Below are 14,501 nucleotides of genomic sequence, written 5' to 3' on the forward strand. Positions count from 1 at the left end.
CTGCAACATTCTGTGTAACTCGAATGCCTTTAATCTTAAGGATACATGAATTGCTCTTTTATAGTAAGAAACGTTTGTTGAGAATACTCGAGGATTTACAAGGAGAAACTTATGTTGCATTTCTATTCTTATAAGAATTCTTAGAATTCTTATAAGAATTCTGTGATTAGATGATATATATGTACATACGTGAAATGGAAACGAGTCGCAAGTCGTAAGCTTGTTGCATCAGCCAATCTCGAAGTGTCACTTTTAAAATTGACATGTCGGATTGGCTGATATAACAAGCTTGCGTTTTATGCAGATTGGACTTTATTCGCAAGAAACAAACATTACCTACAGAGAAACGATTTTTTATGAAAATTTAAAATTCGTTTCATTAAATTACAAGATCACTTGTTTTGTAATTTTTTACAACATACATTTTTTACAACCTACAATATAGAAGCTTGCAACAACATTACTACAATGTTGCAATGTAACTGCAATATTGATGGAATGATCTATGCTGTATGGAAAGCATTTATAATCAATTCCGTATTATTTATATTTTTTATAATTTTATTGCTATCTATCTCTACTTTTTATTTTGACATGAGATTAACACAGTATCAATATAATTTTTAAAAAGAAAGACAGAAAGATTTAAATATGCGAAAACTCAATCAATCTCTACTTTTTTTTGCAGTTATCTATTGTGTGGCAACTTCAACAGCGTAAGATTCACTTTCTATTGATAAAAAAATCGACATATCAAGCCAATGTGTTTTTGCATTATTAAATATTGCTTTAGTCATATACATAGCAATAACAATTAAATAATCAATTTAATTCTATTGAAGGAATCTTTTTGAACCATTTTCCACACAGTTGAGTAAAATCTTTCGTTAGCATTTTGATTGCTCGGTGCAATTCATCCTTAGAAAGAGCATAAAAGATCGACTTTATTGCATCTCAAACAAAATTATGAAGTGCGGTTTCTCTAGTACTTTAGTTTTATTTACTATTTATAGCTCTACGCTGCCGTAACGAAATTATCTTTATTTCGCCGCGCATAGGTTCTACTCACTTTTACTGTTCCTCTAATTTTAACATGTTGTATTTTTTACTTTAATAAAAGAACAAGAAAATACTCTTAAAGAATTATCCTATCTTCTTCTTCTTCTTTTTTAATAAAAAACGTAAGAAAATATTTTCTTAAAAAATTATACTATCTAAAAAGACTGGTAAACGATTTTTTAAATATTTCCACTTCTTTAATTAATTCTATTAATCGCTTAAAAAAAATAGTAATAATAATTAGTAATTATCTATTTAAAAAAATTTCTGTTTGCATTCGTATTCCTGTATGATATAATTTATGTAGAAAGATTTATTAATATGGACTATATCTTATATAATGACATATTGTATGAAATAAGTGATGCTATTCAATTAGTGTTATATACACATTAGTGTTATATACAATATGTGTATGTAGATGTAAGTAGTAGATATATAAAGCAGTTAAGGGAATCTTAAAGCCGTCTGTATTACGAACCAATCATTTAATTTTTGTATAAGGATTACTTTTTCCCTCTTTTACAAATTCGAAAATCCTTTCTCAAGATTAAATTATACATATTAATACATGTCTATGAGGTGGAGTTTATGAGAACGACAAAAATTTCAAAATTGAGATCTTTTTTCATTTCTTAGTCCTATATGGCGCTCTAGAGCTATTATATCGTGACATTTGCTTTAAAAGCTGTACTTACAAAATAGTAATCTGCAGTTTAGTAATTTATACGAAGAAATAACGTAAATAAAGTTTTTAGAATTGGACGTCTAATTAAAACATTATTGTTAGATAAAATTTATGTGTATGTACATATGAGATACGTAGTAATACGTAATAATATATAATAATGTGTCAATGATACGTAATCATCTGTGTCTTACTTACACTAATCATCTTTTAAGATTTCCTCAATAGGAAAAAATATTAGTTATATAATAAAATTCGATTCTCTATGTAAAAGTTTTCTTTATCGATAGTACGCACTCATGATATTAAATATTACGAAATGTAATTTTAGAACAATTTTTCTGAGAGGCGACAAAAACGTATCGTAAAATACAGTATCGCCAAAAAATTAAATCAGGCGGTAAAGGCTTGTCATTAAAGCGTTCAAGAATCTTTTTTTAATCGGCTATTTTACAGCACAATTTATTGAAATTGGATCCCTGTGTCGCAAATTTCATTGCGCTCAATTTTATTCACATCGTTGATTATTCCGATAATTCTAGACATAAAATAAAACACGAGTTTTTTATCATATCTTTTGCAAGGCCTGAATGAGTGGACGATCTTGCCTCTTAAATTTTATTACGTGTCTAGTTGGGCTATCGCCTGGAGCTGAAAAACAACTGTTATTCAGAATTAATTCTTTGGCGCAATTTTATTGATTCATTGATTGATACGATCATTTGACATGTAAATAAATTAAAAAGAAAAATGCTATTAAATTAAATGGTGCATGTCAGAGATATTAATAAAAAGTGTCGCTTTTTATTATTTTTAACATATCTCGAAAATATGAAAAAAATATTAAGAAAAATTTTTTATAGGAAATTAAATTTCCTATCGATTGGATATATAAAAAAAATTTTTTATCATAAATTTATATCATAAATTTGGTGTGACAGTATAAGTAAATTAATCTCTCTCTCTCTCTCTCTCTCTCTCTCTCTTTCTCTCTCTCTCTCTCTCTCTCTCTGTTTCTCTCTCTCTCTCTTAAATTAGATTATGATTAATTACATTCCTAATGAATTTTTTTTTACCCATTAATTTTTAATAGGAAAGATGTTAAAAGTTCTCTAAAAAAAGGTTGATATTTTAAGATTAAAAAAGATGAAAATTACACCATTGAAATTCATTTCAGTTATTTATTTATTACTTTTATATTTTAAATTTTGCTAAGTAAGTATGTATTGCAAGCAGAAGCATAAAATTCAATATTTTGTACGTATCTATTCATCAAATAGTTAACAATCTTCAAAACGATCGATGGAAGTCGCTAATAAATTCTATCTTCTCTTGGCACGTCCGAACGGTCATACATTATTTCTTCTATCCTGTCATCGACACACACGCAACCGGAATTTTCATTGGCTTCAGTTGCCACTTATGACGAAGAGCTTCCGGAAGTGGTGTTTCCTGAAGGTCACTATCGTGTGAATAACGATCATCATTTAACTCGCTCAATTCGCGTTGGCTCAACACGTAAACCTGTACAGAAATAACGAAATATTTAACTTTACTTTAATTAAAAATATAATCTAATGATTTATATGCTAACCCATATAATATACTTTATTCCAGAGATCTTTCTAGAAACATTCTTAGAAATGTTGAGACTTTCTTAGAAAGTCCTTCAAGAATATTCCTTGGAAATCTGAAATGATATAACGAAAATAATTTTTTGGAATATTGATATTTTTCTTAATCTTTTTTTATAAATGAGCCAACGTATTCCATCCCTCTTTACACGTTTGGTTTTTATCATTTTATCATAACATTTATCATTGTTATTTAAAATAACGCGTCATAAAACAAACACTTTTCTTTTAACTAATAATATATCACTTTGATTTATTTTCTCAAGCCAAAGGATATTAATACGAAATTATGAGATGCTCACAAATTTATTTATGTTTTCCTTTTCTATCGTAATATTATAATATTTAATTTAATGAAACTTAGGAGAAAATCTATCTCAGGTGTTAGCTATGAAAGAATATTTTACGGTAACATTTTCATTGTTTCTTTCATAAATACATAAACAGAACGCAGTGCAAACTTCTTATGCCAATCAATTCCAGTCTCCCCTATTAAAAACTGATTGATAATTGTTATAACATGTCATATTGTTCTGTGATTTAATGTATCATTGCTATATAATAAGTCTCGGATGAGTAATTGCATATATGAATTAATGCTATTAATTAAGCTTGGCCGACAGATAAATTCTTATTACGAATGAATATAACAAGGACATCAATGCGATTAATTAATCATCGATATTAATGGTTTCAGTTGTTTCCTGTAAATATGAATAATTATGAACACATAGTGTGTTGTAGACGAGTAATTTTTGAACTATTAAAATGATAAAAGTATCCAGACATAGGTACACACGGGGACAAGAATGTCTACCATCTGAAGTTGTGTACATATCAAAGAAGACGTAAGAATAAATGAGAAGTAGTAGCATGAGAAGGCATGAAAAAATATAACTAAGCATTTATGTTTCCTTGTGTACGTGTCCAAATATTTACTTAAATATCATCACATCTTTGCTAACATTTTCCCCCATCTCCGATGAATATAAATAAAGATTATAGAAAATAATACGTGTTTTGTATTTTTATATATATTTTTTCATTGTATCTACATTCTATGTAGTGCTAATAATAATCAAAGATTATATAATCAAAGTGTGTTACATCGAACGCAAAACATATTTAAATGAATGTCTACTGCACAAATCAACAACTACAAAAAATTGTAACGTGCAAATCTATTCGATATCGCGATTAAGGCGATGCTCGGCGCGACTTACCACTTCGATGAATAACAATGGTGAATAGCAATGGGACATCCGGTCAATAAGCTGAGAGTTTACGCGCTCGGCGCTAAATTAAAGTTATGTATACTTGTACAGTACTCGACAACCACTCGGGCGCACCTATAGGCAGCGAGTAATCTACTACTTTCTATATACTATAAATTATCGATTGTCACGCTATCTTACCATATAGTGCAGCAGTCGGCAGGAATTGAACTTGTTCAGGCAGGCTTTTGGCACGCAGCTCGACGCTGTCAAGTATCTCGGATAATGTCCATCGCCCAGATCTCTTATTTCGTATTGCGTTTCGCAGGTGCATTGCAAAGACTGCGAATAAATGTTTACGTGTCAAGTGATCTTATACATATAACGTATACGTAAATTAATATTACGGAAATTTACACATTGAAAAATCAAGTTAAACTAATTTGTCGAGTTAAATTATATTTTCTGTTCTGATTATAAACATCGTGTTTTGAATCGTACACACAAACAATGGGATGTCATACGAAAAAAAATCAAGGTTCTTCGTGATGAATTTAATTAATTAAATATATGAAGCGATGTTATATACGTAGTGTTTATCACTCGTTTGATAGCTTTTATAACGAGCTGATTTTTAAATTTTCAACGAACTAAATTTCTGTACAGAGTGCGACTTCAGTACATGGAAATAATTAGAAAATGTTTAACAAACATATGTTTGATTCTAAACGGTTTCGGAGTTACGAGGTATTGAAGTAAGAAAACATGAATCGTAGTAATGCTGTTTAATGTTAGTTATTCTATTTAATCTTCCGAGAATCAGATGATCAGAAAATCAACATGCATTTTGTGTGGAATATCTCATGCTATACTTCATCTTAAATATAAACAGCGAAAATTAATTCAAGCACCTACTATAATAAATTTAATATGTTTGCTAACGACGCACTTTCCAATTGAACGAAACCGGTAATTTGGGCGCGATACTTTTAAAGAAGTCTAGAAGTTCATCTTACTCTGGGGTATGTCACATCCCACCTTCGTTCGCGGAGGGTTAATGTTTTTCCAAAAGATGCTAAAAAATTTCTCCGTTGACTTCGACACTTTCTAGCACGAATTAATAAATTATTTTGGAATTGTTAAAAAATATTTGGAATTTCGCGAATGACTTTGGTAGCATTAAGTATCAGTTACTCAGTGTTGTACAGTACAAGTATCTAAGTACTGTAACTAGATACAAATTTACATACTTAGGAATTGTATTAAAGTACTTCTTTTTCTGATACCTATATTTAGATACATTTTAGTTTTGGATGATATTTTCGTGCCTTAAGACAATTTTGTAATTGAACGCGAATTTGTATTACATTTTGAGATCATCATATTTAGAAGATCAATCTCAAATTAACACCAATATTTTGAATCAACTGTTACATCAAATCTTACTATTCTATAAAATAAGATGTAATCTTGATATTACATTTTTGTATTACACATTTCTTCATTTATTTTATTTTGTGTGCGTATGTGTGTATCAAATGTTATATCTTTCATTTAGTTGTTTTATCATTGCCACTACACAATTATAAAGCGATTTACAAAGCTGAAACAAAATAAATAAATAATGTGGCAGAAAAAAAAACATGTTATCACTCTTTATGAAATTCGGATTGTCACGTATTTAAACGCATGTTATATTGTTATCAGAAAAGTAAATGTAATTTTCCATCCAGCAAAGAATTAAAAAAACCATTATTCGCAGCTGTCATTTCTGAATAATCTGGATGACCTTTATCATTATAATATCGGCATGCACGTGCGTTTCACTTAGAAAATAATTACGAAAATAATTACTGTACATGTTTAATAATCTTTCCTTATAGAAACATCGTTATACGGAAGTATAATATTATGAGAGATACATTTATACTTTTATCTACCAGCTTTTATTAAAAAAGTATATTTTTGAGTACTCCACTTTTTTTGCTGCTAAATTATTGAAACTAACAGCTTCGATTGAATAAAGTGTCACGATGGGAGTAAACATTCAAACTCCTCGATGAATTTGTAATCTAAACTTGACTAAAACATATGACATATCGTACAGCATTGTATATAATGTTACTTGTTTGCAAAAGAAGTAGGAGAGAGAAATTCTTAGGAATTGTGCAAACATACTCTCGTTACAAGACGCGGCTGCAAATTGATGCCCACATTCTCGGTGTTGGTGATTCGTTTGACCTCATCGAGTCCCTTGGGACGGAAGTTATCCTCAAAGAGGAACGCGTCCCGACTGCTCTCTGAAATATCCTCGCGACTGTTCAATAGAAACTCTGGCGCAATAACCTGCTCCTTCCATCGGCCGAGTGACAAGACTTCCTCTGTGCTCTCCGCCAATAAACCATAGATCATTACCTAATGGTCAGTCATTCAAACGTGTTATAATTGAAATAATCAATATGCACTGACAATTTCTTTACATTATCACGTGTGTAGTATTCTTCTGTCGAAATTTTACATCTAATTTTAATTTTTAATGACAACATATCATTTTTCTTCTATACGAACAAATTTTAATGATGAAATTTTGTAACATTACAATTGATTTTTTCGTACATACATATGATATAATAAATTACATAATAATTGTATCTCAATATGTGTCTGATGCTTACACAGAGAATAAGGACTTTCATCCTTCCCAGGATACGTCTCGCACGAGCCATCACCGTATACTGAAGATTTGTCTCTAATATCCATTCCTTATATATACGAAATTATGAAAATAATATAGCGACCCTATATTCCTCAATAGGTAAGATCCCATTACATTGTCGCTAAGATGCCATTAATGCCACTCGATATCTATTCGAAGGGGATGCATAGATTTCAGACAGCCTTTGTTCAAGCTACATAGTTTCTACTTGGTTTTTGTCTTTCTCGTCTATTCACATCTATAAATAACAATATACTTTTTTTCGGACGAGAACTCGAACCTTCGACTCCTACCACGGAACAGGATTGCAGCTTATAAGGACGTCTCACAATTTCATTCGAGCATTTATTCTAACGCTGCCGGATAACATTGCAACGCGGCTGTAACGTTGCCATCTATAAAACTTCAATTTCACGATATCTATCTGCTATTTACTACCGTGACATAAAATGATGTGCACCAGTAAATTAACAAATGCGTTCAGAAACTCAGACGATGTGGGGTTTTTAAAATAAAGCTGCAGTTTTCAAGTAAGCCAGTATAAATGCTTATTCGCAAACTTTATTGCCAGAAAAAATTTTGCGTGTAATTTGATTTAGATATAAAACACGTAATATGGCATGTGTGCCATCATAATAAATATAAACGATCATATATTATAAACTTATTTTACTATTTATGTTGTTATATTATTATTGTAGCATATAATTTTATAAATTTGAAATGTGTGTACGTGTAACGATACAGACATCAGCATTGTTTAATAACTACTTGTTTAATAATTTTGAGACAAAATTCTATTTATAATATTACATGTCATGTAACATAAAAAACATGGAAGAAATAAGATATGCATATATAGAAAATATAAATTAGTAATGTATAATTTATATGTATGAATTTTACTTTTTTAAAATGCTTTCTATTCTATACATGCAAAATTATAAATATTATTCTCTTCCGAATTTGATCATAAATTATAGATTGTCTAAAATAGACTTAAAGATTAGACAATCGCAACAAAAACATGTGAAAAATTCATATACGGGCGTTGTATACTCAATTGTTATTGAACAGGTGTGCTAGTAGTATCAATGCACGAGAATCGCGAATTCTACTCTTAACGAGCTCGTCATGAATTTTAACGGAACAACGTTATTCGCTCTTTCATGGGCAACATTTGTATGAGTTAACCGTTATCAAGCGAAAATGTCGTTACAACATCCTGCGGTAATATATATACACATACAAATAATGGAAACACCCGGGTCCTCTTCTCATTAACGTTCGCGAGATTCCCACACGAAATTACGCAATGCGTTTCGGAGTCGTGCAAGTCGAATTACGACCTGCATCAGATTATATAATCGAACAGGAATGCTTCCCACTGCTCTCTATTAACGTTTCTCGTTGCGCAAGATTGTATCGAATTGCAAAAGATTCGTGAAGGGATTTATAATAGAACATCGTCGCTGCTGTTAACAATAGTATACGCGCCAAATGAGAATTAGATATCGTGATAATTTAAGCTATACGAAATGATTAATTTAAATTGATCATGGCAGCGTGTCAAAGACAAGAAACATTCTTTAGAAAATATCATTATATATATCCGTGAATATCGGATTCATCGCGCAATCTCGTATCTTATATATATTTCACCCCCGTATCTTATATATATTTGACATGATTAAAGATGGTCGGATTCAATATTAACTATATATTGTCATATTTTAATGTAACTATGAGGATATACATTAATAAATTACAATAAAAAGACAATAAATTAATGGATTCCTTATATTTAGAATAATAATAAATAGTAATTTAAGGCTATTTAAACTATTGTAACATAGTATATATATGCCGATTAAATTATTGTAGCATAGTATGTAAAATAATTTTAATTTTTGATACTGCGTAATTGTGTCTAGCGACGACTCCTATTTATTATCTTTTTATTACTATTTATTATTATGGGGATATATGTATTTATTTATTGTTGAAAGCGATATAATTTATCTCTTAGAATTTTTTATACAAACAATGTAAAACAATTTAAAATTTCTAATTCAAAATTTGAATTATATATTTAAAAAAAAACACCTATATCTCCTTTTTCTTTTACTACATTAACTTATTATTTTAGTATTCTTGAGCGCGCCAACGCTTGATTTTCACTTCAATTCCGTTTTCCATGCTTTCGTTTACCATTTTGTCATTTCTGCGCGACAAATATAAATGATAAACGATGTACAGAGAGCACATGATTTTCATGGCCAACAATTATTTTCTGCACTAGATACGAGAGCAGGATCGATCGCGAGTAGTTGCCTCTTCTCGTTTCTACACGCAGTTCGTGGCTTTTGCATTGATGTGCATGCACAGGATCGTCCGATTAAGTTAACCATCCTGCATGACGAGAACCATCGACACGAGAATATCATAATCTCTTTCCTAAAATTATTACATATGACGATGTTACTGTCTTTAAAAGAAATTAGTAAGTTTTTTTTTCCTCTTAATACACAATAATAGTATTCGAACATTATATGTAAAGAATGTATATGTAAAGAATATCAGAATTATATTTTACATATTAATTAAACACACATTTTTCATTAATTCACTGATGAAATTGCAGATAAAAAAAAGGATTATTATTAAAGGATTTGGATAAATGTAAACTTTAAATATAAGATTGAGTATAAAAAACACTTGTTCGTCAATTTTTCTGTTAATTTTCTTTTACTAACAGATTACTTTTTTATTCAAAATCATCAATCACAATTTGTATTGGAAATTTATCCATGATTTAAAATTTCCCTGATTATAACATTAAATCTTTTTTCTCTCCCTTCTTTCTTTATAAAAATTAAAAGTCTTAGAATATCTATAAATTTTGCAGAAATTTATAGATATTCTAAGACTTTTAATTTCTGCAAAATTTATAGATATTCTAAGACTTTTAATTTTTATAAAGAAAGAAGAGAGAGAAAAAAAGATTCAATGTTATATTGGGTTGTCTGGAAAGTTCGTGTCGACTAAAATTTAAATTTTAGTATACATTTATTAAATTAAAATTTTCTTCAATTTTCCTTCAACATTGGTACGAACTTTCCGGAAGACCCAATATTATACTTCAAGTAGAATCATGCACAAATAAAAGTATTAAGAAATTTTTATATTGATAATTTTATATTGATAAATCCAATTAATTTTTTATCAAAATTTTATAATATCGTGTTTATGTGATATAATTAAATACTATTCGAAAATTAATATATAATATTGAAAAACAATAATGATCTTTTTGGATGATGCCTTTAATCTTTAGTTAATTTTGACGTGATTTTTAACTGAAAGAAATACATTAAAAAATTTCAATCGAGTATTATTAAAAATTTTGTCCTTGAAGTAAAGAGTAAAGACCAATAGCTGCTTCGAAGACGCCTGATCATCTCGCTTTTAAGTGATATTACTTTGAGTGATATTAACCTGTATATATCTTGCGCTTATCTTCCGATATTAATCTCCTTTTATAATAGTTCAAATGGCAAAGCCATTTTGATACAATGTCAGAGATTGATGCGTTATCGAAAAATACTTATACTTTATTTAACAAAAATTGCTAATGGTCTGAAGACATATGTCTGATTTGATGGATTATACGTTTATTATCCATTTATTCTGTCTAGACCGTAAAAACGTGTAGCATTAAGATTATTGAGATAGCTCACAGCTATTATAAAGAAAAAGAATATTCGTTCGCTCAAATTATAAGTTTATTGAAGTTTATTATTACATTGATATTAAAATAGCAAACCTGCTATTTTATTAAATTACTGCTATGCAATCTTTATATTTCTTAAAAGACGAAAAGACGAATAAAAAAATATGAATTTAAGATTTATTAAATTTTTTTTGTTAAAGCTTAAACAATTTATTTTACAACCTAATAAAAACTACTCATGTAATTGATAAGAAAAACTTATTTCATCGTCTCTCAATTATCACATTTTCGTCTTCACGAACAATTATAGTAAAATTGATTTTGTGTATGCATTTTATAGCAATGTGAACTTTGTCCGTTATAGTTTTAATCTCTCGCTTTCGATTCGCTTTTCTGTAGAGAATACTTGGGTCTATTGCTATCGATGTATATATCGAATTTCGCATCATAAAATGACAAATGTATCTAATCATCGACGAAGACCTGCGACATGCCGCGTCTGCGCGACGTTTGCACCCCTTCCTGAACAGGGGAAAGCGCAGCCCTCTATATATGCCATGGAAGCACGAAACTCGGGGCACTCCACACGTTTTTCACGACGTGCATCACGAGTCTGAAGAAACTGCGGTTGATTAATTTCTTTTTGAAGAACGAATTCTCGATATCGATTGATTCATCGTGAACTAAACTCAACGGCGTAATGGCACTTTCCGGTTCATCGATCGTGATCGTTTTTATTGGCGTGGTCGCTTATGCGGTGGCAGGACCTATTCAGGTAAAGCACACACTTCATTTACGTATCACAATTGTCAATCAATTTTTTATATATATTTTATAGTAAAATACCCCCCATTTCCCGTGTGCTATTTCACTGTAAAATATTTTTTAATTGATCATGAATACATCAGTATTTAATGTTATATTCGTGAAACTTGTAAAGATACAGGTCTGTGCATGATATTTAGTTTTTTATAATAGTTGAAGAAGAAAATTTTTATTTTTTTAAATATAATTTAGTAATTAATAATATAATAATTAATAATTTAGTAATTAATAATTTAATGATTAACTTATAATATTCTATGATTATAATATGTGATTATACGATAGTAAAATTTAGCAATTGTTGCAATATATCAGATTACTGACATATATTACTGAATCTGCGTTATCGCATGTCTGTTGCTAGCATTTCATGCTTTTACTTATTTACATCAAAGAGTTACATGAAAAAAATAAAAGAGTTACATAAAAAAAAAGTCGCAGTTAGAAATTTTGAATATAATCGGTATTTTATAATAGAGTTTCTTATTGTGCAAAAATATATACATTATGGAAAAATAATATTAGTTTTATTACATATGAAATTCAGCGCTTAAAATCACATTTTGTGATAAGCATATAAATGGATTTGTAATGTCTTTTCATTTTGTACCATAAAATTTTGATGCAAGCATAGCAAAGAGATTGAACAATAACTTCAAAATAAAATTTTGCTTTTGTGGCAAGCAACAATGTGCAATGGTATTTAGTGTTGTAAAATAAAAAGCTAAATGCGCTGAGATTGATACAGTAATAATTTTACATAAATAACATTACAATTCATGCAAATGTTGCATAAAAAGACTTTTTAAATCATTTTACTAAAATTAATAGCTTGAAAGATGATCAAAGGAAATCATCTATAAAAATGAAAACATCCCATTTCGTTGCGTACACATAAACTTTTTTACTGCGTAAAACCTTTAAAGATAAATTGTTAAGCTTTATAATTAAATTGGATATTATTTAATGTTCGCTTGTATGCTTTAATTTGCAACAAGCGCGTGCAACAGGCGTATATTCACCCTGCCGATCATTATAATTTTAAACAACAAGGCGAACAGGCGCTATGTTCGACAGACTGTCAATTTCGACAATTCCACATTATACGTAGAAATTAAATTTTATTCGACTTTACATGCGCTATTGGTATGTAATTAATTTCGTTAAAACACGTCCGTTACGTTAAAATGAATGTAATGAGTGATAAAATGCATGAGACTATCCTAATTTTAATATAATTAAATTACCTGCCTTTGTTATTATCGTTATTTTTCAAAATTACAAAAAATTGTAATCAGTTTTCGAAAATTCAGTAAAGATAATTAAATTTATTATTATTCAGTATTTAACCGTTATTATTAATTAAACATTATTAAATGCTTGAATATTACTAATGAATAAGCTAATTGATAACTACAAAAGATTGAAATAATCTTTATAAAATATATAAACGCTATTTTTTCTTAAGACAATCAATGATACAATTTAGTGAAACTCTAAGCAGTATAGCAGCACTCAATTTCTGACAAAAAGAAGTATATATGGAAAAAAATGTTTGGTTGAATTAATTAGAATTTTGATGGAAAATGAATTAATAAGAATTTTGGTTGTCTATTAGATTTCTGATTAAATCTATTAAATATTGATTATTTCAACTAGAATTTTAATAAATTTAACCAGAAATTTTGTAGATTTGTAATTAGAGTTCGTTCATTTTCCACTAGAATTCTAGTTAATTCAACCAAACATTTTTTTCTGTGTAGCACTCAATTTCTGATGGAAAAACTGCCAAGAAAACCGGAATTTTGTTCGAAGAACTTCTTTATGAAGAAATGCGGCAAAAGGAATGTTTACAATGTCTACAGTGTAATTACGGTCTCTGCTTTGAAAATCTATCGAGAGCGATCTCGCTTCATGTTAATCTTCCCGTTAAGTCTCCAAGGACTCTGACTTCGTCAGTTGTTTGTTGTGCGCTTTTACTCGATAATAGTGAGAAGGGTATGCGATGCGCTTCGTTGCATTCGCAACTTGTTGCATCGAGTCGTGCGACGTTCCTCTGAATTGCGCTTTGCGCGAGACCAAATAGTTTTCTCACTTGCTATTCTCATACCTCGATCTTTTCGCTTTTGTAGAGACATCTCGACTCAAGACTGTTTAATGGTTTTCGCTGTTCCGTAGCTTTCTGCCGGATGAGCCGTGAAGTCGCGTATATATCAGAGTGGACTCCATTTTGCCATGTCACTTTCAGATTAAAATAAAGATCGACCTCAACGATGTCTCTTGATAAAACGTTTTGTCGACCGAAGTTTGTAAAAATGGATGTTTTCTATTTTTTAATCCTGACACACTGCACAACAGTGTTTTAAATCTTTAATAAAGATAAGTCTGATAAAGTTTCTGTATTAGAGAGAGAGAGAGAGAGAGAGAGAGAGAGAAGAAGAAGAAGAAGAAGAAGAAGTATATAAATATAATATTCAGCTGTTTCGTCACTGCACTTTTCTTCTACAAGAGAAAAATTTTTTCTTTATGCAAAAAATACGATAAAGAAAAAAATATTAAATGGCATATTACATCTAAATGATTACGTAATTTATTACGGTGATATATATATATATATATATATATATATATA

At 29.5% G+C, this 14,501-nt stretch overlaps 2 protein-coding genes across 3 annotated transcripts in view; one reads left to right on the top strand and one right to left on the bottom strand.

Moving 5' to 3' along the window:
- Nucleotides 1–3,112: 3,112 nt before the first annotated feature.
- LOC108688743 (prothoracicotropic hormone-like) lies at nucleotides 3,113–7,345 on the bottom strand. The gene is made up of 4 exons (XM_018195105.1): nucleotides 7,271–7,345; nucleotides 6,774–7,010; nucleotides 4,797–4,937; nucleotides 3,113–3,271 (listed from the first exon to the last, which is right to left on the bottom strand). The coding sequence occupies exons 1-4, from the start codon at nucleotides 7,319–7,321 to the stop codon at nucleotides 3,113–3,115; spliced, it is 588 nt and encodes a 195-aa protein (XP_018050594.1). The 5' UTR covers nucleotides 7,322–7,345.
- A 4,291-nt stretch (nucleotides 7,346–11,636) lies between these two features.
- LOC108688710 (orcokinin peptides type A-like) overlaps nucleotides 11,637–14,501 on the top strand; it is a 19,860-nt gene continuing 16,995 nt past the window's right edge. For both annotated transcript variants that reach the window (XM_018195066.1, XM_018195064.1), the window contains exon 1: nucleotides 11,637–11,819. In XM_018195066.1, the coding sequence (XP_018050555.1) occupies nucleotides 11,745–11,819 (75 nt within the window). In that variant the 5' untranslated portion in view covers nucleotides 11,637–11,744. The remainder of the gene's footprint in view (nucleotides 11,820–14,501) is intronic.

This window comes from Atta colombica, unplaced genomic scaffold (assembly GCF_001594045.1).
Source record: "Atta colombica isolate Treedump-2 unplaced genomic scaffold, Acol1.0 scaffold238, whole genome shotgun sequence".
Classification (NCBI taxonomy): domain Eukaryota; kingdom Metazoa; phylum Arthropoda; class Insecta; order Hymenoptera; family Formicidae; genus Atta; species Atta colombica.

Coding starts and splice junctions, on each gene's coding strand:
- LOC108688743 (XM_018195105.1), bottom strand. CDS start 7,321: ATGGCTCGTGCGAGACGTATCCTGGGAAGGATGAAAGTCCTTATTCTC. Junction 7,011..7,270: donor TGAAAGTCCTTATTCTCTGT/GTAAGCATCAGA, acceptor ACTGACCATTAG/GTAATGATCTATGGTTTATT. Junction 3,272..4,796: donor GCCGACTGCTGCACTATATG/GTAAGATAGCGT, acceptor ATTTCTGTACAG/GTTTACGTGTTGAGCCAACG.